We start from the raw sequence: 25,366 nt of genomic DNA on the forward strand, positions 1-25,366 counted from the left end.
AGCTACAATGCCCACCTGCTGGGTCCCTCTTTGTTGCACTGTGGGCTCAGATAGGCTGGCTGGGTTGGTGGGTCACTGCTGTGGTAGTCTGTTCTGGGGGCTGTGTGGGTAAGTTCTCTTCCCCAGGTCTCTAGTGGTTGCTGATGTTTGTACAGAATGGTGGCTGAAGATGTTTCACTGGTCCCCATGATCCTTCTTCCTTAGTAACCATTCTGCTGGTTCTTGCTGTCCTCCCCTTCAGGTTTCTCAAGTTTGTGAGTAGGTTAGTGTGAGTGGAAAATCACCTCACCTGGCTGCTTTTCCTGAAGCTCAGGCTGAGCCTGGTGATAATGGCCATGTGGATCTGGTGCCACCACTGCTGGAGTCACTTCTGCCTTCTGTGGTCCTTAGATGCTCTGGATCTCTCCTTCTTCTCTGCTGTGGTTGATAATTTCTCTTTGTTTTAAAGGACATTTCTTTTTTGTGGTTGATAATTTCTGATACACCTTCACATTTTAGTAGAAAAGTGTATTTTGCTGCGTTGTTTTTTTTTTTTTAAGGTAAGGCTGACCTGGAATTCACTATATAGTCTCAGGGTGGCCTTGAACTCATGGTGATCCTCCCAAGTGCTGGAATTAAAGACATATGCCACCATGCCTGGCTTGTGTCTGTTCTTTTGCTTAATGCAGTGTTCTTTTTGTAAATTTTTTGTTCATTTTTGTTATTTATTTGAGAGTGACAGACAGAGAGAAAGAGAGGGGGGTGCATTAGGGCCTCCAGCCACTGCAAACAAACTCCAGACACGTGCACCCCCTTGTCTATCTGGCGATTGTGGGTCCTGGGGAACCAAGTCATGAACCAGGGTCCTTAGGCTTCACAGGCAAGCACTTAACTGCTAAGCCATCTCTCCAGCCCTGCAGTGTTCTTTGGGTTAGCCTATGTGGCAGACAACTTCAGGTCTCCTGAGATGAACTTCCAGATCAGGCACAGTTATGGAGGAAGGGATATTTATTGATGCTTACAGATTCAGGGGAAGTTCCATAATAGCAAAAGAAGCTGGCCTACTGTTACAGGACCAGGCAGAAAGAGAGAAAAGGCCAAAAGCCACACCACACAACACACTTCAGGAGCTCTAGCTAGATGTACTTTGCATATTTGAAATTGGAATTTCAAACTCATCACCACACCTTAGGGCTTGACTGCTCAGTGACACCTCATCTATCCAGGTGGCTGCAGTTCCAAACTACAAACTAATAAAACACTGAATATATTGGGGGCCATCTATTCAAACTACCACAACCTATATATTGTTAAGTATGTCATAAGTTTGTTCATTGAGTTCACTGAGTAATAGTCTACCATTCAGGTAGATAATTTTTCAATTCATTCCCCTGTTGATGGGTGCTGGGTCATTTTTATTGTAGGGTTTTGTAAAAATTCTCTATGACCTTTGGCTGGCATATGTTATTATTTCTCTTAATTAAACTTAGGAGTAAAGTTGCTGTAACTTAGGGGAAGTATATATTTAGCTTTGTAAGAAATGTCCAGAATTCCTCAAAATGGTTGGGCAATTTTATATGAATGGATAAGATTTCCAGTTTCTTCATATCTGATACTTGTAGTTTTTCATGAGCCATTCTTTTTTTTTTTTTTCTTGTCTCACAACTTTAATAGAATATCCTAACTATTCTGTACAAATTGAAAACACCATGTTCAGTTACAAATGTGTCATCAGGTAAGGCTGAACGCACTCTACATGCCTGTCACTGTGGGCATGGCTGTTGCTGAGCCAGAGACCACAGCCACACACTCCGAAACCCCACATGCCAGCCACCAACTGGTCACCAACCCAAGGGCTTTGAGATAAGATGAGCAAGGGGTCCAGGAGCTGGCATGCACACTGCAAGCTGAGAAGCTATTCTGTAGGCCAGCAAGCCCTAGTGAGAGAAGGACTTCAGCCCCCTGGCTATGACCCCACACCCCCCAAAGGCAACACATAGCTCATGTTCTGCATGTCACAGAATAGCTCCTGCCCTCCCCAGCTCATGACAGGAAGTAGCAGTTTCTTCCACACAGGCCTTGCTCCACTACATGTCACATCCTCCTGGTCAAGTCACCAACATGGTCTCATAAATGGTAAGGATGAGGACACTGTGAGTTCACAGTCCTCCAAGCACGAATGAATAAATAAATACGAGGACGAGCCACCACGGCCCTGGCCTCGGGTGTGCATCACAACCCACACTCTGAGAACACGGCCTCACTTGACTAGCTGTTCAGAGAGGAGTCAGGCACAAGGCTGGAGCGGCTTCGCACACAGCAGCTCAGTGGCTGGAAACAGTGTGGTTTCTTCAAATCAGGAAGGGCTGCAGAAACAGCACCAGTAGGCTCCACCAGCTCCAGGTGTGACCCCAACCCACCCTACGTGGTGGTCTTCAGGGTCTCCTCAAGGGCAGGGCTGGGAAAGTCCAGGGCTGCAGGCACCAAGGCCGCAGAGGCGCTAGAACTAAACCTCCTATTCTGAAACGCAGTCCAGTTGCCACTGTACAAGTTAAGCAAAATCAGAAGGAAAGGGAAAGGTGGAGGTGAAATCATGCACTTGAAACGGTTAGATGTCACAGCAGTGTCAACAGAATTGGCCCCCACTGGCGGGCCTGGGTCCTGACAGCCATCTTCAAGGCAGCTGACTGCCCACAGGTCCTGCTTTTCACTGTTGTTTGCACTCTGCAGGCTGACTGGGTTCTTTCTTGGGGTTAACTTCGGCATCCTCCTCCTCTTCTCCCTCCTCATCACCTTCCAATTCCTCCTCCTCTCCTTCCTCACCTTCTTCAAAATTGTCGTCATCCTCTATGGCCTCCCCAGTAAAGTACAGCACAGCCCTCGGCACTATCCGCTCACGGAAGAAGTGTCCAATTTCAAAATCAGAGGCTAGTGTGAACTCAGAATCTTCATCCAGTGACTCTCCATCTACAGAGGCTTTCAGGGGACTGAAGAAGTTGAAAAAGGACTCATTGGGCACTTGCTTTGTAATCGTCCTAACAGTGCCCCGACCCTTATGCTTCTGCTTCTTCTTGATGGTTTTGACGGTAACATTTTTTCCTTTTTTCCAGTCAATTGTGCACCCATCACAGTCCACAATTTCAGGACCTTCAAAGGAAAAAGGGTCAGCCTTGTCTGGCTCAGACTTCATCTTGTACGTTTTGGTCAGGACAGGATTGGTGAAGTAGTTATTGGGTTCAAAGTGGAACTCTAGCACAAAAGACATAGGCTGTCCAGGATCTGAAAACTTCACTTTAATATCCTGCAAGTGTTTCAAGATGGGCTCATCACATTCCTGCACCAGCTCACTGAGCATGTCCACATTTCTGAAGATGGTGAACCAGAATTCTGGGATTCCTTTGGGATTTGGCTCTTCTGCTGCTGCTGCTGCTTCTTTCTCAGCTATGACTACTTTATTTTTCATATCTCCAGCCAACTTATCCTCCTCTTCATTTTCACTGTGCCACTCTGATTCTGCATCTGTCCGCTCCACATCACCAGTGATGAATTCTCTTCTCTTGTCAAACAGAGGCTGGTACAATGCAGCATACTTCCTCTCCAGGTCATGAACTTCCTCATAGAATTTGGCCTCTATGTGCGCACACCTCACCTGAAGCTGCTTCAGAGCATTAATTCTCCTTTTGACTGCTTTGGGTAAAGTTTCAATGTAGCTGGAAGGAGTGTGAGAGACAGTGTCCAGTCGTTCCTGTAAGGCTGCCAGAACTTGTGGATTCTGCATCACCTGATCTGTGAGCTTTTCTGTGTTACTTGCATTTTTAGCAGCTTCCATGGAATCTGCAGGAACCCCATCTGAAAAACTTATCTGCCATCTGAACGCTTTTGTCCCTCGCGCCTCCTGCGGCAGTGGCACCCGTGCCTTCGCTCGCTCCGGGGCTCTGAGCCGCCGTGGCCTCCAACCTCATGAGCATGAATTAATGTCTCGTGTGACTTTGATTTGCCTTTTCCTAATGACTAATGATGCATCATATTTTTTTATGTGCCCTGGTCTTTTGACAATTATCTTCAGTGAAATGTTTTTTTTTCCCACTTTAGAAATTGCATTTTTCACTTATAATTATTTATTTGTAGGAGTTCTTTGTGTATACTGGATATAAATTCTTTGTCAGATGTAGATTCTGCAAATATATTCATCACCCTCTGACTTATTACTCATTTCCTTAATTGAATGATGTTGAACTGGAAGAATTTATTTGAAGACATGACCTTACTATGTAGCCCAGGCAGATCCTGAATTTATGATCTTCCTACCTTTGCCTCCCAACAACAGGCATGTACCACCATGTCTCGCAGGGGAAACAAATTGTGACGTCCAATTTATAATTTATAATGATTTTTTCTGTTCATATGTGGCCTAAGAAATATTTGCCTACCTTAATATTATGATAGTATTATTCTGTGCTTCCTTCTAGAAGCATTACTTCGGAGTTTTATTTAGGTTCATAATTATCAATAATGTGTTTTGAACACAAAATAAGGTAGTGATCGAGGGTGACTGTTTTTTCTTCTTCTTGCAGTGCTGGGATTTGATTAAACCCATGACCTTGCCCATGAATATATATATTCACATATATATCACTGACCTATTCCGAGAATTAAGGTTCACTTTTTAACAGACATAGTTTTACATGGTTCACACTATTTAAAGAAAAACATGAACCTTCTTCTACCTCCTGTCTTCATTTCTATGGCATTATGAGTGATCTTGGGATCAGGTTGCACTTGCCCTCTGGCTTTACTCTTTTTTATGCAAGAAAGGAAGAGAGAAAATTGGCACTTCAGATGCATGTGCCCCTTGTGTATATGTGTGGCATTGTGTGCTTGTGTCACTGTGTGTCTGGCTTATGTGGGTCCTGGAGAGTTGAACATGGGTCCTTAGGCTTCATAGGCAAGGACCTTCACCACTAAGTCATCTCTGTAGCCCTGGCCTTATTCTTTTTCAAGGTTGTTTTAGTCTGTGTCCTTTGAACTTCCATATAAAACTTAGAATCATGTTTTCTATTTCCTCTATGCCTGTTGGAAGTATTTCTGTGATTCAGCTGTATTTGTATTTTACTATATGAAGAATGGCTTTATGAGATATGGTCTTACTCTAGCCCAGGCTGACCTGGAGTATATTATATAGTCTCAGGCTGGCCTCGAACTCATAGTGATTCTCCCACTTCTGTCTCCTGATTGTTGGGATTAAAGGCGTGCACCACCATGCCCAATGATATTTGATGTTTTGATGCTGTCATGTATACTACTACTTTTGTGTTTTTATTTTCTTTTGGAGGGGATTGGACCCAGGGCCCCACATTTGGTAGGCACTCTACCACTAAGCTATATCCCCAGCCCTCAATTTGCTTATTTTTGTGGTTGGTTCTTGCTGTAGCCCAGCATGGCTTGGAATTAAGTATGTAATCTAATGTTGGCCCCAAACTCACAGTGATCTTCCTGTCTCTGCCTTCTGAGTGCTGGAATTAAAGACTTGCACCACCATAACCAACAGAGAGAGAATGGGCACAGCAGGGCCTCTTGCCACTAAAAACAAACTCCAGATGCATAAACCGCTTTGTGCATTTGGATTTATGTGGGTACTAGTGAAACAAACTCAGGTCATTAGGTTTTACAGGCAAGCACCTTAAATACTGAGCAATCTCTCCAGCCCTCTTTTACTTTTTTTGTTCATTTTTATTTATTTATTTATTTGAGAGTGACACAGAGATAGAAAGAAGCAGATAGAGAGAGAGAGAATGGGCACACCAGGGCTTCCAGCCACTGCAAATGAACTCCAGGCATGTGTGCCCCCTTGTGCATCTGGCTAACATAGGTCTTGGGGAAATCAAGCCTCAAACCGAGGTCCTTAGGCTTCATAGGCAAGTGCTTAACCACTAAGCCATCTCTCCAGCCCCCTCATTTTACTTTTTATTTCAAGCCAAGGGCTCACTAAGTAGCCTAAAAAAGCCTGAAACATTCCATCCTCCTTCCCCAAGTTCCTGAGTAGAGGCATTACAGTCCTACACCACTAGGCTTGGCTCTATTTTATGTTCAGTGTGTTGTTCCTAGAATATAGAAATTTCATTGAACTTGAATGCAGACCTTACTTATATTATAAACTTGTTTAATTTTCTTGTTGGTTTTAGTAGTCTTTGTGTTTTGTAGGATTTCTACAGTCATATCATCTGCACAAAAAAGATAGCTTTACTTTTTTCACTCTATATGCCTTTTTTTAAAAAAAAGTTATTCATGTGTGTATGTATGTGTATAGAGGGGCACACATATGAAGTTCAGAGGAGTTGTCCGTGCTCTGTCTTCTTTGAGACATGGTCTTTTGCCACTGCAAACGAATATGACCCACAAATGGCTTTATATGGATATTGAGCAATTGAACCTCAGCCAATAGGCTTTGCAAGCATGTGCCTTTATCTACTAAGTCATTGCCAAACCCTTTCTGGTTTTTTTTTATTGCTTTATTTCTCTTACTAGGACTTCTAATATAGTGCTGAATAAAATTGGTGACAGGAGACACTTGAATTATTCCCAGTTTTAGGATAAAATTGTTCTGCCTCAGTTTTGTAATAGATGTACTTTATTCAATTAAGAACGGTCTTTGCTATTCCATTTTTCCTGAATTTTCTTTTGAATATCATGAGTAGAAATTGTTGAGATTTTTTAAATGCCATATTTAGAATCTGTTGGTTATAATAACATTTTTATTTTATTAGGTTTATGTTGTAGTATATGTCCTTGTTTTATTTTCTAATTGCTAAACACTCTTAGTTTGTGGTGGATCTTGGAAGGGGATATTTTTGAGATTGAGTCTCATTATATCACCCTGGCAGGCCTGGAACTTGCTTTGTATCCCAGGCTGGTGTGGAACTTCCTGTAATCCTGTGGACTCAGCCTCCCAAATACTGGAACTATAGTTGTGAGGCACCATACTCTGCTTCAGACTGGATTTTAATGCCCACAAAATAATGCTTTCCACGGCTGCTGGAAATTTTAATTGGACCATTGAATTTTAATATGTGGACCCTTTATTCAAGTAACCACATTTAGTTAACACCTGCTATACAGTTCCACTATACTAGTTACTGAAGAAACCATCTGGTATAAGATTATTTCTATTCTTGAAGAATAACAGCCTATTTGGAAAGTCATATCCCTAGATAGTGTGCAAATATTGTTCAAGTATATTTATGCTATCAATTAGTATGATGGTAAAAAAAAAAACATGTCTACAATCTTGCCTACTCTTGTAGTTATCTTTTCATTTCAAGGATAAAGCACCCAACCAAAAACAGCTGATGGGAGAAAGTTTTATGTTGGCTTACAATCTCAAAAGAAACTTCATGATGACAGAATGACATGAGCAGAGGCAGGACATGACTTCTACCACAGTAGGTAGAAAATAGCAGCAAGGGGATGGAGAGATTGCTTAGTGGATAAGGCATTTGCCTGCAAAGCCAAAGGATCCCAGTTCAATTCTCCAGGACCCACGTAAGCCAGATGCACAAGAGGGCACATGTATCTGGAGTTCTTTTGCAGTGGCTGGAGGCCCTGGCATGCCCATTCTCTCCCTCTCTCTTCCTCTCTCTCTGCCTCTTCCTCTCTATCAAATAAATAAATAAATAAAATATATTTACAAAAAAAGGAAAATAGCAGCAAGAGAATTAATCAAGCTGGCTCTAATACCCCTAAGCCAACCCCAAAAAACACACCTTCTCCAGCAAGACTTCACCTCCCAAATTTCCACCAGCTGGGGACCAAGAATTGGGGATCAACACATGCGTTTACAGGGGACACCTAAGTCAAACTATCACATCTACATTATGTGGATTGGAAGATCTGAAAGAGTGATATCTAAGCTATTTTAAAGAGATAATCAAGAGGAAGTGGTTAAAGGATAATATGTGCTTCAGAGGAACTGTTAGCAGGTAATTTGGTATTACTGGAGCTCAGTGTGTTCAATGAAGTTTATAGACTGTTCAGCCTGATCATTGCAAGCCTTGTATGCCAAGTGAAGAAGCTTATCATTTGTTCTGTGAATGATGAGATATTTTCAGATTTTTAAGTGACATTATCAGAACCATATGGCATATATGTAGAAGGTATATTTAAAAGTGCCGAAGCTAGAGACAGGAAGTTCAGTTAGAAGAAAAGAAGAGGGGTCTTGAACCTTAAAATTAAATGCAGAAGCAGAGAGGAAGAATCAGATTTGATAAACGTCTAAGAAGTAAATTTGAGAGGACTTGGTGATAAACTCATTAGAAGAGTAAAGGAGTAAAGGAAGAGACTATAAATTTTCTAGGTGTCTTATTCTGTCTGGCTGCTGTATTAAACAAAACATCACATACTAGGAAGCTTATTAACAACAAAAATACATTTCTCACAGTTGAGGATTTATGGAGGCTGGAAAGTTGAAAATCGAGGTGCCAGCAGATACAGTGTCTGGTGAGGGCACATTTCCCAGTTCATAGATGGTAACCATCTCACAATATCCTTACATGGTAGAAGGATTTAGGTAGGCCTGTGGAATCTGTTTTATAATGGTAGTGAAATCTCTTTTCTGATGGCTCTGTCTCATGACCTATCATCCTCCAATGGCCCTAGCTACTAATAACCATCATCTTGAGACTTAATATTTTCACAAATGAATTTGAGTTTTGGGGCACAAACAGTTAGACTATCACACAAGGTTTGCTATAGCTAAGCACCACATACATGGTGGGTTCAAACAACAGAATATATTACCTCACAGTTTTGGAGTCAAGAAATCTTAAATCATTGAATTAGGGTCATTGTCCCTCTGGAACCTCTAAGAGAAACCATCCTTGCCTTCTGATGGTAATTGTTAGTCAGTATGATTCCTCAGCTTGCAGCTGCATCTTCCACCTCTGCCACTGTGGGCACTTGGTCTTTTCTCTGTGTGCATCTGATTTCATTGAGGTTTACAAACATATTGGATTAAGAATTCACCCCATTCCAGTATGTGTATCTTAGCCAATTATTATCTATGATAACCCTTTGTCCAAATAAGATTGTACATTCTGACATACAATGGATAAAAACTTCAACTCTCAGCTGGAGAGATGGCTTAGTGGTTAAGATGTTTGCTTGCAAAGCCAAAGGATCCCAGTTCGGCCCTCCAGGAGCCATGTAAGCCAGATACACAAGGAGGCACATTGCATCTGGAGTTTGTTTGCAGTGGCTGTAGGCCCTGGCATGCCCATTCTCTCTTTCGCTCTCTCTCACTCTCAAATAAAATAAAAAAAAAAGTTTAAAAAAATTTCAGTTCTCCTTTTTATTTCTCAAAATATTTTAATCCCTGGTTGAATTTTTTCTCTTAATGTAGGAAGTTTTGCTGGAATTGCTAGAACAGTGTGTGGATGGCTTATGGAAGGCAGAGCGTTATGAAGTAATTTCTGAGATTTCCAAATTGATCATTCCAATTTATGAGAAACGTCGTGAGTTTGAGGTAGGTAATTTACACATTTTCATCCCTGGCTTATATATTTTATTTTGGTTTTGGGAAAAACACTAATGTGTTATGTTCCTATCAGCTTACTCTGATATCTTTAGTTCAGTATGCTTGGCATTTCAATTCTGTCAAAGAACATTGATGTTTTATTTTATGTATTTTAGTGTGGTACTAGTGGTGAACCTTGAGCATACTAGACCAAGGCTCTATCACAGCCATCCTCCAGTCCACATTTTAATACTCTCTGTTTATTTTTTTGGTTTTATAAGGCAAGATCTCATATAGCCTATGCTGGTCTCAAGCTTGCTGTATAGCCAAGGCTAACCTTGAACTCCTGATGCCCCTGCCTCCCGCCTCTAAAGTGCTAGAATTATAGGCCTGCACTATCATGCCCAGCTCCATATTAGAACTTTCAAGTGAATAAGCAAGCTTACCTTCACAGCCATCTCGTAGTCCCAACATCTCCACTGGGTCTCCACTGCAATCCTCGGTCTGTCCCCATGGCTTTATCAGGTCTCCATGCAGGCATCCAGCAAACCTGCTTCACACTGCCCATGGCCATTTCCAAAGTAAAAGACGATATTGCAAACTCAATGACCCTCTCATTCCTGCATTTCATTTCTTATAGTCCACAACACCAGGTGGTTAATTTGTTAATCCAGGGTGGAAAAAAGCATAATTTGAAGAACAGGACACTCCTTGTATACTCAGGCCCCTTCAAAAGAGTCTACATTCTTCCTGTTGCCCCAGTGCAGGTCAGCTGACCCAGTCTCAAAGGTTGTAATCTCTCCATTGCAGCTGAGCGGGCAGCTGTTCACCCAAAGATTTTTCTTTCTGTGTCATATCCCTCTGCTCACACCAGTTCATTTCTACGCAAAGCAACCCTGCACAGATTCTCAGGACATGGGCATAACAGCAAGCTTTTCACAAAAACTGCCTCTAGCCTAGTCCAAGCAAAGCTCTTTCTCACCCTCATAAGCCAAACCTCACAATCCATAGTTCTTACTGCATTCATGTCTTTCAACTCTGACCAGAATAGTCCATCAAGCTGTACTTACAGCACTGCAAGGTGTCTCTTAGGCTAAGATTTAAATCCTTCCACACTCCTCTTGAAAACCAGCTCCAAAAGGCCAAAGCCACACAATCAGGTGTCTAGCAGCAAACCCATTCCTCAGTACCACTTTACTATTGTAGTCAGGTTAGCAATGATGGTAGAAATCATCCAACCAAGAGCAACTTGTGGACAAAAGACATTTATTTTGGCCTACAGACTCAAGGGGAAGCTCCATCATGGCAGGGGAAAATGATGGCATGGGCAGAGAGTGGACATCACCCCCTGGTCCACATAAGGTGGAGAACAGGAACAGGAGAGTGTGCCAAACACTGGCAAGGGGACGCTGACTATAATACCCATAAGCCTGCTGCCTCCAGAAGGTGTTAATTCCCAAATTTCCATCAGCTGGGAACCTAGCATGCAGAACACCTAAGTTTATTGGGGACACCTGGATCAAACCACCACAGTATACATGCATATGTTTTTGTATAAATTAATATATTGACATATAGATTCTCTTATTTTGAACGTATTTCTAGGAGTAGAATAACTGTTCATATGAAAATTCTATGGTTAATTTTCTGGTAACTACATGTTTTCCAGAGTACTTCATCACTAAATTCTATTCCTACTTATCATCACCAACATTTGTTGTGCTCTGGGTTTTTGCTAAACCTATTTTAGTGAGTGTGCTATAGTATGTCACTGTGACTTGAACCTGGATTCATGTTTCTTGCATAGCCAGTGATATTGAACATCTTTTCATTGACCATTTGCATATTTTCTCTAGAAAAGTGTCTTTCAGTTTCTTTGTTGATTTTTAAAATTGTGTTGGTTTTCTTTTTGTTTCAGGGTTGTTAGAAGGGTTTTCTAATATAAATTGTGGGTACTGAGTAGGTATCAACACTTCCATTAGCAAAGATTTTCTTCCATCCTGTGGGTTGTCTCATCAAATTCTTAGCAATGCTCTTTTTCTCTCCTGCCTCCATTCTCCTGGATATACAGAAGAATGTGTTATTGGGAGATGTCTGTGAACCTGCAGAAAAATAGTCCTCACCCAGACTCCATCTATTGTTTTCTTCACCAAAAGCCCTTGCACAATTTTTTATTCTCCATCTCCCCACCCAAGGGTGCAAACAAAGCATTTTACTACCCTTTTAATTCAAATAATTCAGACATACAAAAACAGCAACTAATAATTTATTTTATGGCACAGGGGATTGAATCCTGATAATACGATATTTTAAAGACATAAATTGCCGCCATGATGTAAATAAGGCAGAGCATGCTATTAAGAAGTTCAGGGTCAGGCTGGAGAGGTGGCTTAGCAGTAAAGCATTTGCCTGTGAAGTCTAAGGACCCTGATTTGAGATTCAATTTCCCAGGACCCACATTAGCCAGATGCACATGGGGGTGCATGTGTCTGGAGTTTGTTTGCAGTGGCTGGAGGCCCTGGTGCACCCATTCTCTCTCTCTCTCTCTCTCTCTCTCTCTCCCTGCCTCTTTGTCACTCTCAAATAAATAACTAAAAATAAAACAAAAAAAATTTTTAAAAAAAGAAGTTCAGGGTCAAACCAGCATGGTAATTAGAACAGTTGTATTCCCCACACTGGAGAAGCTAAGGCAGAAAGCTTGACTCTAGTTTGAGGCTAGCCTGTACTACATAGCAATTACCAGGTCACTCTAGTAATATTGGGCTATATATTAGCAAGATTCATCTCAAAATAAGAAAAAAAGGAGAGAAATAAAGGGAAAAAATGGAAAAGAGAAAACATATTTAATACTATATCCTTGCATGGTAATTGATGACACCCAAGAGCTGAGTACAACTCAAAGCTGATTTTTATATTCTTGTTTTTCAGAAACTTACCCAAGTTTATAGAACTCTTCATGGTGCATACACAAAAATTTTGGAGGTTATGCACACCAAGAAGAGGCTTTTAGGTACTTTCTTCAGAGTTGCCTTCTATGGTCAAGTAAGTGTATTTTATTTTATGAAGTTGTTTTCCTGTTTAAATATTCACTTTTGCTTATTAGATTACTATGTCAGCATTTATGACTCTTGAGCTCTGTCTCTCTAGAGTATCTATTACAATAAGGGTCTATTCTGTAAAGTCAAAGTTCACTTTGGCTCTTCTATCTAAATGGTTCAGTACAACACACAAGGTCTAGATTTCTCCCTCAGTTTAATTTTCTGTTTAGCTCCTTAAGGTTTATGTTAGATATCTATTATTTAACTTCTGAATACAAAATAGGTTAAGTATACACTAAAGAAAGGGAATATTATGTGAAAAGAATTATCATTAATAAAATTAATGAAAAAACTGTGTCAGAATACAGTTTCCTCCTTCCAAACAATATGTTCTTATGCTTGTAAGTTTGAATTGTCATTTATTTGAAGTTGAAAGGGTGAATATATGTATGTGGCTTTTGGTAGTATTATTTAAATGTATTACAAATTCATTACCACTAGTTGTATAGATTTTGTGTTTTCTTTACAATAGTCTTTTTTTGAAGAGGAAGATGGAAAAGAGTACATCTATAAGGAGCCCAAGCTTACTGGCCTCTCAGAGATTTCCTTGAGACTTGTTAAACTTTATGGTGAAAAATTTGGAACAGAAAATGTCAAAATAATTCAGGATTCAGACAAGGTAATCTATGCCATACATTTTGAAATCATTATCAATTCTAGGCTTGGCATGTTGCTGTATATATCTTTTTTAGATGGTGGTTTAAAAACATGGAAATAGAGCCTTCTAGATCATGAAAGAAAGAGTTTTAGCATTAGACCAGGAATCAAATCCCCATTTTCTGTTGTTTGTTAACTGTGTGACTCTAGGGAATTTGCTTAGTCCCTCTGTCCTTCATTTTTATCTTTAGTAAAGTGGAGATCTGAGGATTGAACTCAGGTACTCCACTTTGAGCAGTAAGTGCTTTATCTGCCTAGCCATCTCCCCAACCTGCAAGTTTTATTCTACTGTCCCCTAGCTTCAAATCAATGCTACAAGAGAAACTTTCTTTTAAAAAATATTCCTTTATTTATGGCTTAGTGGTCAAGGCACGTGCCTTTGAAGCCTAAGGATCCATGTTTGGCTCTTCAGGTCCCACACAAGCCAGATGCACAAGGTCATCATGCACGCAAGGTCACATATGCACAAAAGGTAGGACAGGTGTCTAGAATTCGCTTACAGTGGCTGGAGGCCTTGGCACGCCAATTTTCTCTTTCTCTCTTGTTCTCACTCTCACAAAGTAAAATATATATTTATTTATTTGTAAGCAGAGAGAGTGTGTGTGTGTGTGTGCACGCATGTGCACGCGTATGCAGAGAGAGAGAATGAGTGTGTCAGGGCCTCCAGCCACTGCATATGAACTCCAGATGAATGTGCCACCTTGTGCATCTGGCTTTATATGGGTCCTGGGGAATTGATCTTGAGTCCTATGGCTTTGCAGTCAAATGTCTTAACCACTGTGCTTTTCTCCCCCCCAAGATACCTTCTGTTGACATAGACAAAAGGAAACCCTTAGCACTCTATAATGCAGAAATCTATCCCTTTCTTTTCCCTCCCCCCTCAAATTATTTTTTTAATTATTTATTTATTTGAGAGCGACAGACACAGAGAGAAAGATAGAGGGAGAGAGAGAGAATGGGCGCGCCAGGGCTTCCAGCCTCTGCAAACGAACTCCAGACGCGTGCGCCCCTTGTGCATCTGGCTAACGTGGGACCTGGGGAACTGAGCCTCGAACCGGGGTCCTTAGGCTTCACAGGCAAGCGCTTAACCGCTAAGCCATCTCTCCAGCCCCTCAAATTATTTTTTAAACAAGATCTGGCTACATAGCCCAAGCAGGCCTTATATTCAGGATCCTCCTGAGTGCTAGGTTACAGGTATACATTATATCTCACTAGCCTTTTTTTTCCTCTTAATTTTCCCCTAAGTAATGTAGTATGACAAGTATTTGCCTAGCATTTACATGGTCTTTGATACTTATAAGTCATCTAGAAATGAGGTATAGTATTTAGAAGGATAATCGATATGCTATATACAAATATTTTGCTCTTTTATATAGGGAACTTGATTTTTTTTCTTAATGTGTGAAAGTAAAATAAATGAATTCCCTTTTATCTGTTTTGTTTGTTTGTTTGTTTTTTGGTTTTTTTTTCAACAGTGTTTATGCTCTGTTGCCCAGGCTGGCCTGGAATGCACTGTATAGCTCAGGCTGGCCTTAAGCTCAAGGCGGTCCTCTTACCTCAGCCTCTCAAGCGCTGGGATTATAGGTGTAAGTGCCCAGGCCAGTCAGAGTGAACAATTTATAAGTGTTAGTATGAATCTATCAAGATGTATCATTGAAAGAAAGGAAAGGCATGGGGCTACACAGCAGGAATAGTATGTACATTTGTATAACAACTGGAAGTTCATATATGTAAGCTTAGGAAATATCTGGGATCATACATACAAAACTACTACTCATGATTGCCTCTGAGGAATGTGACAAGAATTTTGTACATATATCCTGTGTACTACTATTTGAATGTGTGTGTATAAACTTTGTAAAGTTAGACATCATACTTGACCTCTTTTTATTTCCTGTTTGTTTTGTCTTAGCCAAATAACTACTTTGGCTTCTTCCTGATGCCTTTCTGAAAAATTCTAGTTTTTAGATGGGAGAGAATTGCTTCTCAGCCTTTTTGCCAAGATCAAGTATTAATGGAAGAGAAAAAATATTAATGATTTTAGAGTGAGTCAAAATACAGAAAGGGTTTTAAGAAATTTCAGGTGTTATGACATTTATTATCTCCTGTCTATACTCTTACATATGTTGATGAAACAAAGGACATAAAGCCAGACATGGTGGTGCATACCTTTAATCCCAGCACTGGGGAGGCAGAGGTAGGAGGATCACCATGAGTTCAAGGCCACCCTGAGACTATGTAGTGAATTCCAAATCAGCCTGAACTAGAGTGAAACCTTACCTCCAAAAAAGAAAAAAAAAAAGATGTTGTAGAGTCTGTTTCTTGGGAGAATGTTGTTGTTTCTGTTTTACTTTTGTTCTTTCACTAAACAGAAATGGCAAGGGCATAAAGCAAGTCACCAACACCCATGGCACAAAGCAGGTTTCATTGGGAGAAGCCTGCAAAAGATCCTGGGCATCATTTTGGGTTTATGGAGAGATGCCAATGAGCATGTGAGAACCCACAGATGAAGATCCAGGAAGGACAGCAGTAGATTCACAGTACAGGATTTAGATCACTCAGTAAAGCAGCCTCCAACTATAACTACACTCCTATTTGTCTTTTTTCTTTGGTTGTAGTGGTGGGAATGGATTGTTTTATTGTGATCCCTTTCTTCATTGAATCATAGAATCATTGTTTTACTGTGATCCTCTTCTTCATTGGGATAGGGTTCCAATAATACAGTCAAGAATACCCACTCATGATATCAAACACTGCTTGTGGATCTCAAAATTGATAAGCTTTACTGGAGCATAAGTAGGGACTACAAATGTAAATCTTTCAACTAAACATTTTTCCCCTAGGAATTTATCCTAAAGAAAATAATAAGAAAAATGTGCTCACAGTTTTAAATACAGGAAGATTCATCAAAACATTGCTCAGAATAGCACTAGGTTAAGTAATGATCTAAGTGACTTTTTATCAGAACTGATCTATGCAGCCATTAAATTTATATCAAACTATGTAAGGTTGCTTATACCTGTAATTCCACTAATTCAGAGGCTGTATCAGGAGAATTTATATGAGTTTATGGTAACCCTGGGCTATGTGGTGAGACCCAGACCAGCCTGAGCTAAAATTGAATAAATAAATAAAAGTCATGGCAATGACTCCAGTATAATTTATAGTAATGATATTTTTATTGATGTGGAATTCAAATATTATACACCTATTCAATGTATTTTGTTTATTTTTAATTATTTATTTGAGAGTGACAGAGAAAGAGGCAAATAGATAGAGAGGGAATGGGCGCACTAGGGCCTCCAGCCACTGCCAGCAAACTCCAGATGCATGCGCTCCCTTGTGCATCTGGCTTACATGGGTCCTGGGGAATCAAGCTTTGAACTGGGGTCCTTAGGCTTCACAGGCAAGTGCTTAACCGCTAAGCCATCTCTCCATCTCTCCATAATGTATTTTTATGGAATCATATTAGTAAACAATGTTTCATATATTTTCAGTATTCTACAAATATTTGCATATTAAAAGATTGGAAGGAAGTTAGGAAATATGAATAATGGTCATTGTTTGGGGGTACAGTTAGAGTAATTTTATTTTCTTCCTGTTTCTGTAGTTTCCACATATGTTTTTGCACCTTTCTTATAATAAAAATAAAATTATCCTTTAAAAGTATCTCATCTCTCCTCCAAGTGTAAATTCAGTTGGGAGCACAAACAGCATGGCAATGATTCCCATGGGGGTCTCAAAGGAGTAAGTTACCTGTACTTCCATAACCCCTTCCATTTAATTATTTTAAATTTTCTCACGTTATAGGTAAATACCAAAGAACTTGATCCAAAATATGCCCATATCCAAGTCACTTATGTGAAGCCTTACTTTGATGACAAAGAACTCACAGAAAGAAAGACAGAATTTGAAAGAAATCATAATATCAACAGATTTGTTTTTGAGGCTCCTTATACCTTATCAGGCAAAAAACAAGGCTGTATAGAAGAGCAATGTAAACGCCGTACAATCTTAACGAGTAAGTTGGACTTTTCATGTTAACTTCCTATTTGTCTTGATCCTTTTTGATGTACACAGTACCAGCTGGCCAGCAGGGGCATGTAACTGAAATTTTAATCATTTGTTGTTTTACTGTTCAGTTACAAATTTACACAAACATGTCCTTGTCATAAACCATCATTCTCCCATATGCCATTCATAATTGCTTAAGATAATTTATCCTTCAGTCCTGAAGCAGTAGGTACTGTATGACACCCTTAACAATTTTCTAGAAAAATCATGGGGCGAAGTTAACACTTTTTTTTTTCCTCCGTTAATTCAACTCACCAAATGATTGTCTAAAAATAGTAATCCATCTTCATATTTTAAAAGCTTCGAACTCATTTCCATATGTGAAGAAGAGGATTCCTATAAACTGTGAACAGCAGGTTAATTTAAAACCAATTGATGTTGCCACTGATGAAATCAAAGATAAAACTGCAGAACTGCAGAAGCTCTGCTCCTCCTCAGATGTGGACATGATTCAGCTTCAGTTGAAGTTGCAGGGCTGTGTTTCTGTGCAGGTGCGTTGGTCACCCAAATCTGAAATGTTTATGGATATTTCTCTTCCTTTCATAAGGCACAGAGCAAGTAATAACTATAATTGCATACTATGTTCTTGTTGGAATTTTTTAACTTTATATTTGTCCCCTTACCTCTAGCCCCCTTCACTGAGCACCTCATGTTCTTACTGAGTGCAAAAGTCTACATGTTAATTTTTTAACTTAAAGAAAACCTGTTTAATTTTTATGAGTTTTGTATTATGTTGGAGGACTTTAGCATAAATCTCTGTGAGTAGCCAAGCCTTATATTTATATATCAAGAATCATTAACTAATTTATTGATGTATCATCATTCCAGATAATTTGCTTCAGTTAATGATTTTTTACATAAATGTCTTGTAAACCTGATAAATACATTTCTCAGCTGTGGGCTTCTTGTGTACTTTGTGGTGCCCAAGTTAAACCATCAGCCCTTGTGGGTTTACTAAAAGAAAAATGAAAACACTACTTAAATTGCATGTTGACATCACTCTTATTTTCCTCTTTGTTATTTAGGTGAATGCTGGTCCATTAGCATATGCAAGGGCTTTCTTAAATGAAAGTCAAGCCAGCAAGTATCCAATTAAGAAAGTGAATGAACTGAAAGACATGTTTAGGTAGGTGATTTTTAGTTTTCAGCTTATACTTCTGTTCTTTCTTCCAGTTTTTCTTAAAAAACAACAATTAGATGTTTGTCAAATGATACCTCTCCAAAAAAGGCATTCTCTATGTTCTTGCCAGCATTTATGTGACCTCCAAGTGGTACTTTTAAGTACTGAGGGAGTGTATGATCTGTTTCGTGCTGTAGATATTAACAATGCCCCCGTGGCCCAAGAGATTAAATATACTAACTTACTTGATTGCTCTGGATATTTTAAATAACACAAATCCAAGCCTATATTCATTATATGATTTTCTTCCTTGCCTGATTGACCTTGAATTAAAGTACTTCAGACCATCCAGGGTAGGAGTGAAGTGAGGTTGGAAGGGTTGCAGACTAGATTCTGTCCCATGTCCTTCTACTGGACTCTGCTGAAGTAGGGAATGCCTTGTCTTATCTAAGGTGAGCAGCCCTGTAAGCTAGGGCATGTCTGAATGGTTGTATGCTAGGGAGAAAATGTTTAATTTGTAAAAGGAGCTTAGATTCAGAACAAGAGAAACAGTTGGGTAAAATAGACTACTGTGAAATATGATAACTTAGGTATTCTTTTGCTTTTGACTTCCTTCATTTGCTTTTTTCGGTCCTTGAGTCGTTATGTATTCCAGGTTGCAGAGTAATCAGTTGTCACTCATTCCCCAATATTTATTAATAATACATGACTGACATGTAATAAAGACTGCTAGTTGCTATGACAAGTAGACAAAATATATGGGTAATGAGGTACTTTGTCACCTCATAATATACTCCTAACTAGATATTAAACACATGAATAGATATTAAACATATGAAATAATGGGAATATATTGTTAAAACCATTCCTTTACCTGTCATAAGCTAGGTACTTCACATTTATTATACCCAACACTACTGAGTAAATAGCGTCAAATGCATTGTGTTTGATTGATGGCTAATTATCTTCAGGTACCGTTTAATGTTAGTACAACTTTATCCAATTTAGTAACAAGTGAATAACTGAGTAGGTAAACTTATAAGAGGACATATGTTTTGAGCCAGCTTCTAAAGGAGAAAAGAAATGAAAGAAGACAACAAAGATGGAAAAAATATATTTCTGACTTTGGAAGTCATGATAACCAATATAGTGGGAAAATAAAGAATTCAGATATAAAGTATCAAATTAATGGCCAGTGAGATGTCCTAAGGCTAAATAACAATAAATATCTTTGCTAATTAACAGGAAATTCATACAAGCATGCAGCATTGCACTTGAATTAAATGAGCGCCTAATTAAGGAGGATCAGATTGAGTACCATGAAGGGCTAAAGTCAAATTTCAGAGACATGGTGAAAGAATTGTCAGACATTATCCATGAGCAGGCAAGTATTATGGTGGTTGAAAATGAGAACATGAACTGGGGTTACCTAAAGTGTTATAGTTTAAAATATGTGTCATCAGAAAATACTTAATTTGATTTCAAAATGTGTTCAGCTCATGTTATTTTTAACCATTTAAGTGGTAGAGTGCAAATGAAATTTGAAGTATCTACCTAAAACTGTTAAAGAAGCAATGATGAGTAGTAAGTTATTTTGTTCTTTTTGTAATAATGAAATTGGGAGCAACCAGCTGACCAAGTCTGAACTGATCTACCTTGAATACAGACAACACTCTCTAAAGAAGAGTCCTATTGAGAGGGAAAGATCGCCTTAGGAGCTAAGTCCCCAAATAAATGTTCCTATCTTTCTCTAAGAAAGTAGATACTGAGATTTAGGTGTTAGGCTGAGTGATTTACGAGATATGGGTATGGGTTTCATATCCATACAGCTTTCAACACTGTCTGAATCCTTGTATAATTTTAATCTATCACTGAGGGTCAGTAAAATAGCCAAAAATACAAAAATAAAGATCTGATCCTCAGTTTGCTAAATTATGTCAACATTATGAAGTACTTGTCTCTTTTAGATTCTATACTGTCTCTTATAGGAAGAAACCCTGAGAACTCCTGGATTGTTTGGGTAAACTTCAATGATATGTTGAGAACCTGAAATTTGTGTTTACAAATACTTTGTACATAGATTTTCACTCAATCATTTAAAAATTTTGATCATGTTATAAAAATTGTAACAATGGTCTGCTCCATCTATGGCAGAGCCTTTTGAGTTTATCATAAAGTCTGTTTAATTTTCCCACTAACGAAATCATACAACAGGTCAATGCTTGCTTCAGAAATGCTTTGTCAAATATGTCTGGGGCTGGAGAGATAGCTTGACGGTTAAGCTTCTTGTCTGCGAAACCTAAGGCCCCATCTTTGACTCTGCAGATCCCATATAAGCAATCACGCAAGGTCACACATGCACAAAACGTGGCACACCATCAGGAGTTTGATTGCAGAGGCTAGAGGCCCTGGTATACCAATTGTCAATCTGTCTGTCTGTTTCTCTCTTTCTCTCTCTGTCATTCATAAAAAATACAAAAACGTAAAGGTAACACATGTACCTACACCACATACACTACCACCACCACCCCCACACGTTATATACACACACATACATATGAAAAAAAAAAGAATTGAAAAATAAGACTGGAGCTGGAGTTCAGTAAGTAGTAGAACACTTGACTAACATTCATGAGACAGTAGGTTTGATGAAACCACCCCTACCACTGCAAAAAAATGACATCATTAAAAGAAGCAAATATTACTACAACCCTCAGTTTTGAGTTGTTGTGTTTGTTTTTATTTGGTTCTTGAAACAGGATCTCATACAGTCCAGGGTAGCCTCACACTGACTATGTAGCTAAGATATCCTTGAATTCCTGATCCTCCTGATCCATCTCTTAAGTACTGGGATTACAAGTGTGCTACCTACTATGCAGATCTCCAGAGCATAAAGTTTTATGAGAAGAAAGGGTTTATTTCAGGCTTACATAATCAAGGGAAAACATCATCATAGCTGAAAAAGCTGGCTTACTTCCATAGATCCACAGTAGGGATACCACCAACGGCCAGCAAGCTCAAATAGCCAGAGCTCAAACTGCTCTGAGCACATCTAAGGGCTGAACTAAAAGATTTGTCCTCAAAAGGCACTTCCTTCAGCAGACTGCGGGTGACTTAAGTAGGAAAATTAATCTTAATCAAAACTGCCTGGATCTGTGGGGCCATATATTCAAACCATCACATGCTATTCCTGGCCCCCCTAGACTCATGACCATCTCACAATGTAAATTGCACTCAGTCCAACTTCAGAGGTCCCCAGAGTCTTTACCAATATTAACATTGTTCAAAAGTCCAAAGTCTCATCTGAGAATCATGACTGTCTCGTAACTCTGAGCCAGAATCCAGGAGAAGCTTGATGGTGGAAGAAGCTGTCTTAGTTCCATAGATCCATACCAGAGAGACACCACAAATAGCCAACAAACAACCAGACAATGTTTCTTAAAAAAAAAAAAAAAAACTTATTCTTTAAGTCAGGCATGAGGAGACATACCTGCAATCCTAACACTCAAGAGGTTGAAGTAGGAAGATTGTGAGTTTGAGGACAACCTGGGATACATAAGGAGTCCAAGGTCAGCTTGGACTACATTGCAAGACCTTATCTAAAACAAACAAACTAAGCTAATCCTGAAAAAGGAGAAACTCATTTGTCCACAATTCTATATTTCTGTGATTGTTGGAAGGTGATTAATCCCTGTGGGAGACTCACACAGAAGTTGAATTTCCAATAAGCCCAGTGAATGGTATCCACAGAACTATGATATGACCATGGGGAAAAGCAAGGGAGAAAGATTAATTAGATAACAAAAGCTAGCAGGCTTTCCATTAAAGTCTACAAGGTCTCTGAATTTATTTTATGTGCTTTTTCCTAAATAAGTTCAGGAAATTTAATCACAGTTACTGTAAGCTTAGAATGTGACCAAAAGGTTACTTTTCCAGCCATTACCATCTCCAAGATATGGAGAATCAAGATCAGCTAGAGTTAAGTGTTTGACGAGACTGGCTACTCCAGCCTTACACATCTGGTCTTAGTGGCTGGGGATCTTGTTGGCTTTAGCAGGCTTCAGTGTTCAACTCTTTTTTTGTCATCTATACTAGCCTACTTATGAGTGAGTACAAATAACTCCAAGGCCCCTTTCTCCTTCCTTCCTTCCTTCTTCCTTTCCTTCTTTACTTCTTTCCTTCCTAGGAAGTCAGGACCAGGAAGGCAGGGAAGCTTTCTACTTCTGTTATTGTGTATATGTCACATTCAATCCATGAGCATAGTAGGGGTAAAGTCTCTCATTGCCATTGCTATACATATCTGCTTCTTACAAGCTCTCTAGTTGGTGAATTTCTGTTCTTCATAATGCATAGGAAAAAAAAAACAGCAACAACTCCTTAACAAAAGATATAAATCAATCACACATGTGCTTGAAGCCAGTGTATACCATCTGACAGTTCATTTGCATGCAGCTGCATGTCCTACTCTTAAACTCTAAATTATTCAAATTGAAGGCAAATTATCCACTTTACTATTACTACTGTAATCAAGATATGGAGAATGGTCATTTCATAATACTGTTCCCTTTGACTTTTCAAATCAGGTGTCCTATCTCTCACCCGTCTCTATTAGTTATTCCCAAAAGTTATTGCTATTTTTCTTAGATTGGTATTGTACGATATTGACAGATGTTTAGCTAACCAAGAAAACTTTCAGTGCCTATTGGTTTATATCTATGTCAGCCATTGGATTTATAGTGAATTCTATAAAGGGATTAATATATCAATTAGATTTGATGTAAAAGAAAGCATATTTTAGCCAGTTTATAATAACACCACAAAATAAGAGAAAGTATAGGTATGGACTGAAACAGAAACTCTTACAATGATTTCTGTAAATGACCTCTTGAAAAAATAAATGTATGGCCTGACCTTGGGTCCTTTCAATATAATCTCTTTTCCTAAGGTATACAATATCTTCAGTTTTTCTTTAAGCTTTTGGTTTTTCTTTAAAGAAAGCATATATGAAAACTGTTATGGGGCTGGGGAGGTGGCTTAGCAGTTAAGATGCTTGCCTACAAAGACAAAGGACCTAGGTTCAATTCCCCAGGACCCACATAAGCCAGACACAGAAGGTGGTGCATACATGTAGAGTTCATTTACACTGGCTGAAGGCCCTAGTACAGCCATTCTTTCTCTCTCTCTTCCCCCTCCTCTGTCTCAAATAAAGAAAAAATAAAAAAAAAGAATAAATAAAAATCTATTAATTTCATGTTTCTTAATTGTATATACAGTTGGTGGTGGCCTTTGTGGCATTTGTGGTTTGCTGTTAATGAATACCCCATTTCCTTACCATGCCTGTCAAGCCTAGGTAAATAATCAACCATCTACTAAAATTGCAGTACACTTTTGGATTAGTGCCATGATTCGAACTTTTTGTAAGATGAAATTTCTCTGTTTAAGCCTGTGATTTGTAGCAACACCAATGATAGGACTCAGTGCTGTTCTACAAGACCAACTCCAGGACTTAATGCTATAAAGTTCCAAAGCTAACATGAAAGTCCACCATTAAAAACTTGAGACCTAAGTTAGGACTTAACAGTGGTCTGTATCATGTGTACTATTCTATTTCTTCATCTGCTCTAAATGTGAGGCTGTTGTTCCTTTGGCTTTTGATCACATGAAATGGTTAATTCTGAAAATATCTATACTAATATGAATGTGTAACTTTATATACTTGTGAGAATATAACATATTCCGAGAAAAATGTTCTATATGGATTGTCTTATGTAATCACAGTGTCTTTAAAATAGGCACTGGGGAAGGGGCATGGCCATGTGCATGTTTGCAAAGTTCCATAGCTGATAACCATAGCTAAGAATCCCACTGTTAAATCCATAAAGTCTTATCAAAGAACAGCCTTCTTCTTAGAGCTGCTGTGATGACATGTTTAAAGAATTTACAAATTGCATTAGCTCTCTGCTTTTTAAGATCTCTTCTTTCTTAATGAGTAACCAGATCTTTTCTGCTTTTTTTGATATGCTGCCTTTGTAATACAGCTTTGAAGACTGAAGTCGGTAATGTTACTATGTGCTCTTTCTGTTTTCTGTCATTTGAAATAACTCAGTGCCCATCATAAATTGAAAGATGCTTATAATTTCATATACACAGTCTTTTTTGGTATTAGCAATCTCAGCCCATGATAATAATGTGGATTTCTTTTGTTCTAGATCTTACAAGAAGACACAATGCATTCTCCCTGGATGAGCAACACATTACATGTATTTTGTGCAATTAGTGGTACATCAAATGACAGAGGTTATGGTTCCCCAAGATATGCTGAAGTATGAGGAAACTGGATGTCAGTGACAATGAAACTGACCTTTCTCAGGAATATCCAGAGCTGCGCAAATGTTAAAACTTAAAGAATTGATATATGTGGAGTGATTCCTCCTGACACCAAAATTTTCATGCTTTCAAACAGGGTGCTTACGTATTTGTAAATATTTAAGCAACTTGAAAGTGCCTGGAAAATTGCACCACTGTGCTTGGTTTGTACTTTTGTTTTTTAGGTAAATCTATATGTTGAAAAGTAGAGCTCAAAACCATTAATTCAATTTGCTTAATTATTGCTTAACCATGGTACTATGTAAAATTGTATAATGGAACACAATAAAAACTAAAACTTATTTGTAATTAGAAGTGAAGGAAATAATGCTTTAAACTTACTGTTCTTGATTTTATAAGCTCCGGCCATTATAAATGCTAATTCTTAGGGGGAAAAAAAAACACTTAAATCTATGCAATGCCAATATTTCTAATTGGAGAGATGGTTCAAATCATTGCCTATTAGTAGTAAAGGCTAGGTTAAAAGAGCCCAAAGCATTATTTAACAGGAAAATTTCAGAGAGAATAGCTCTCCCCCACACAGGATGAGGGATTTATATGGGG

At 38.9% G+C, this 25,366-nt stretch overlaps 2 protein-coding genes across 4 annotated transcripts in view; one reads left to right on the forward strand and one right to left on the reverse strand.

The window, feature by feature from the left end:
• Dock11 (dedicator of cytokinesis 11) overlaps window positions 1–25,117 on the forward strand; it is a 225,854-nt gene extending 200,737 nt beyond the window's left edge. For 2 of the 3 annotated variants that reach the window (XM_012951928.2, XM_004671477.3), the window contains 8 exons: window positions 9,374–9,496; window positions 12,416–12,529; window positions 13,058–13,204; window positions 17,053–17,263; window positions 17,617–17,807; window positions 18,342–18,442; window positions 19,682–19,820; window positions 24,646–25,117. In XM_012951928.2, coding sequence (XP_012807382.1) covers window positions 9,374–9,496; window positions 12,416–12,529; window positions 13,058–13,204; window positions 17,053–17,263; window positions 17,617–17,807; window positions 18,342–18,442; window positions 19,682–19,820; window positions 24,646–24,765 — 1,146 coding nt within the window. In that variant the 3' untranslated portion in view covers window positions 24,766–25,117. Of the gene's footprint in view, window positions 1–9,373; window positions 9,497–12,415; window positions 12,530–13,057; window positions 13,205–17,052; window positions 17,264–17,616; window positions 17,808–18,341; window positions 18,443–19,681; window positions 19,821–24,474; window positions 24,493–24,645 lie in introns of all 3 variants that reach the window. The other variant, XM_045141070.1, reaches the window with a different exon arrangement.
• On the reverse strand, window positions 1,634–6,195 carry LOC123456637 (nucleosome assembly protein 1-like 4). The gene is made up of 2 exons (XM_045140419.1): window positions 6,123–6,195; window positions 1,634–3,936 (listed from the first exon to the last, which is right to left on the reverse strand). The coding sequence occupies exons 1-2, from the start codon at window positions 6,193–6,195 to the stop codon at window positions 2,687–2,689; spliced, it is 1,323 nt and encodes a 440-aa protein (XP_044996354.1). The 3' UTR covers window positions 1,634–2,686.
• Window positions 25,118–25,366: the final 249 nt, after the last annotated feature.

The sequence above is a fragment of the Jaculus jaculus genome, chromosome X, assembly GCF_020740685.1.
Source record: "Jaculus jaculus isolate mJacJac1 chromosome X, mJacJac1.mat.Y.cur, whole genome shotgun sequence".
In the NCBI taxonomy this organism is placed as follows: Eukaryota; Metazoa; Chordata; class Mammalia; order Rodentia; family Dipodidae; genus Jaculus; species Jaculus jaculus.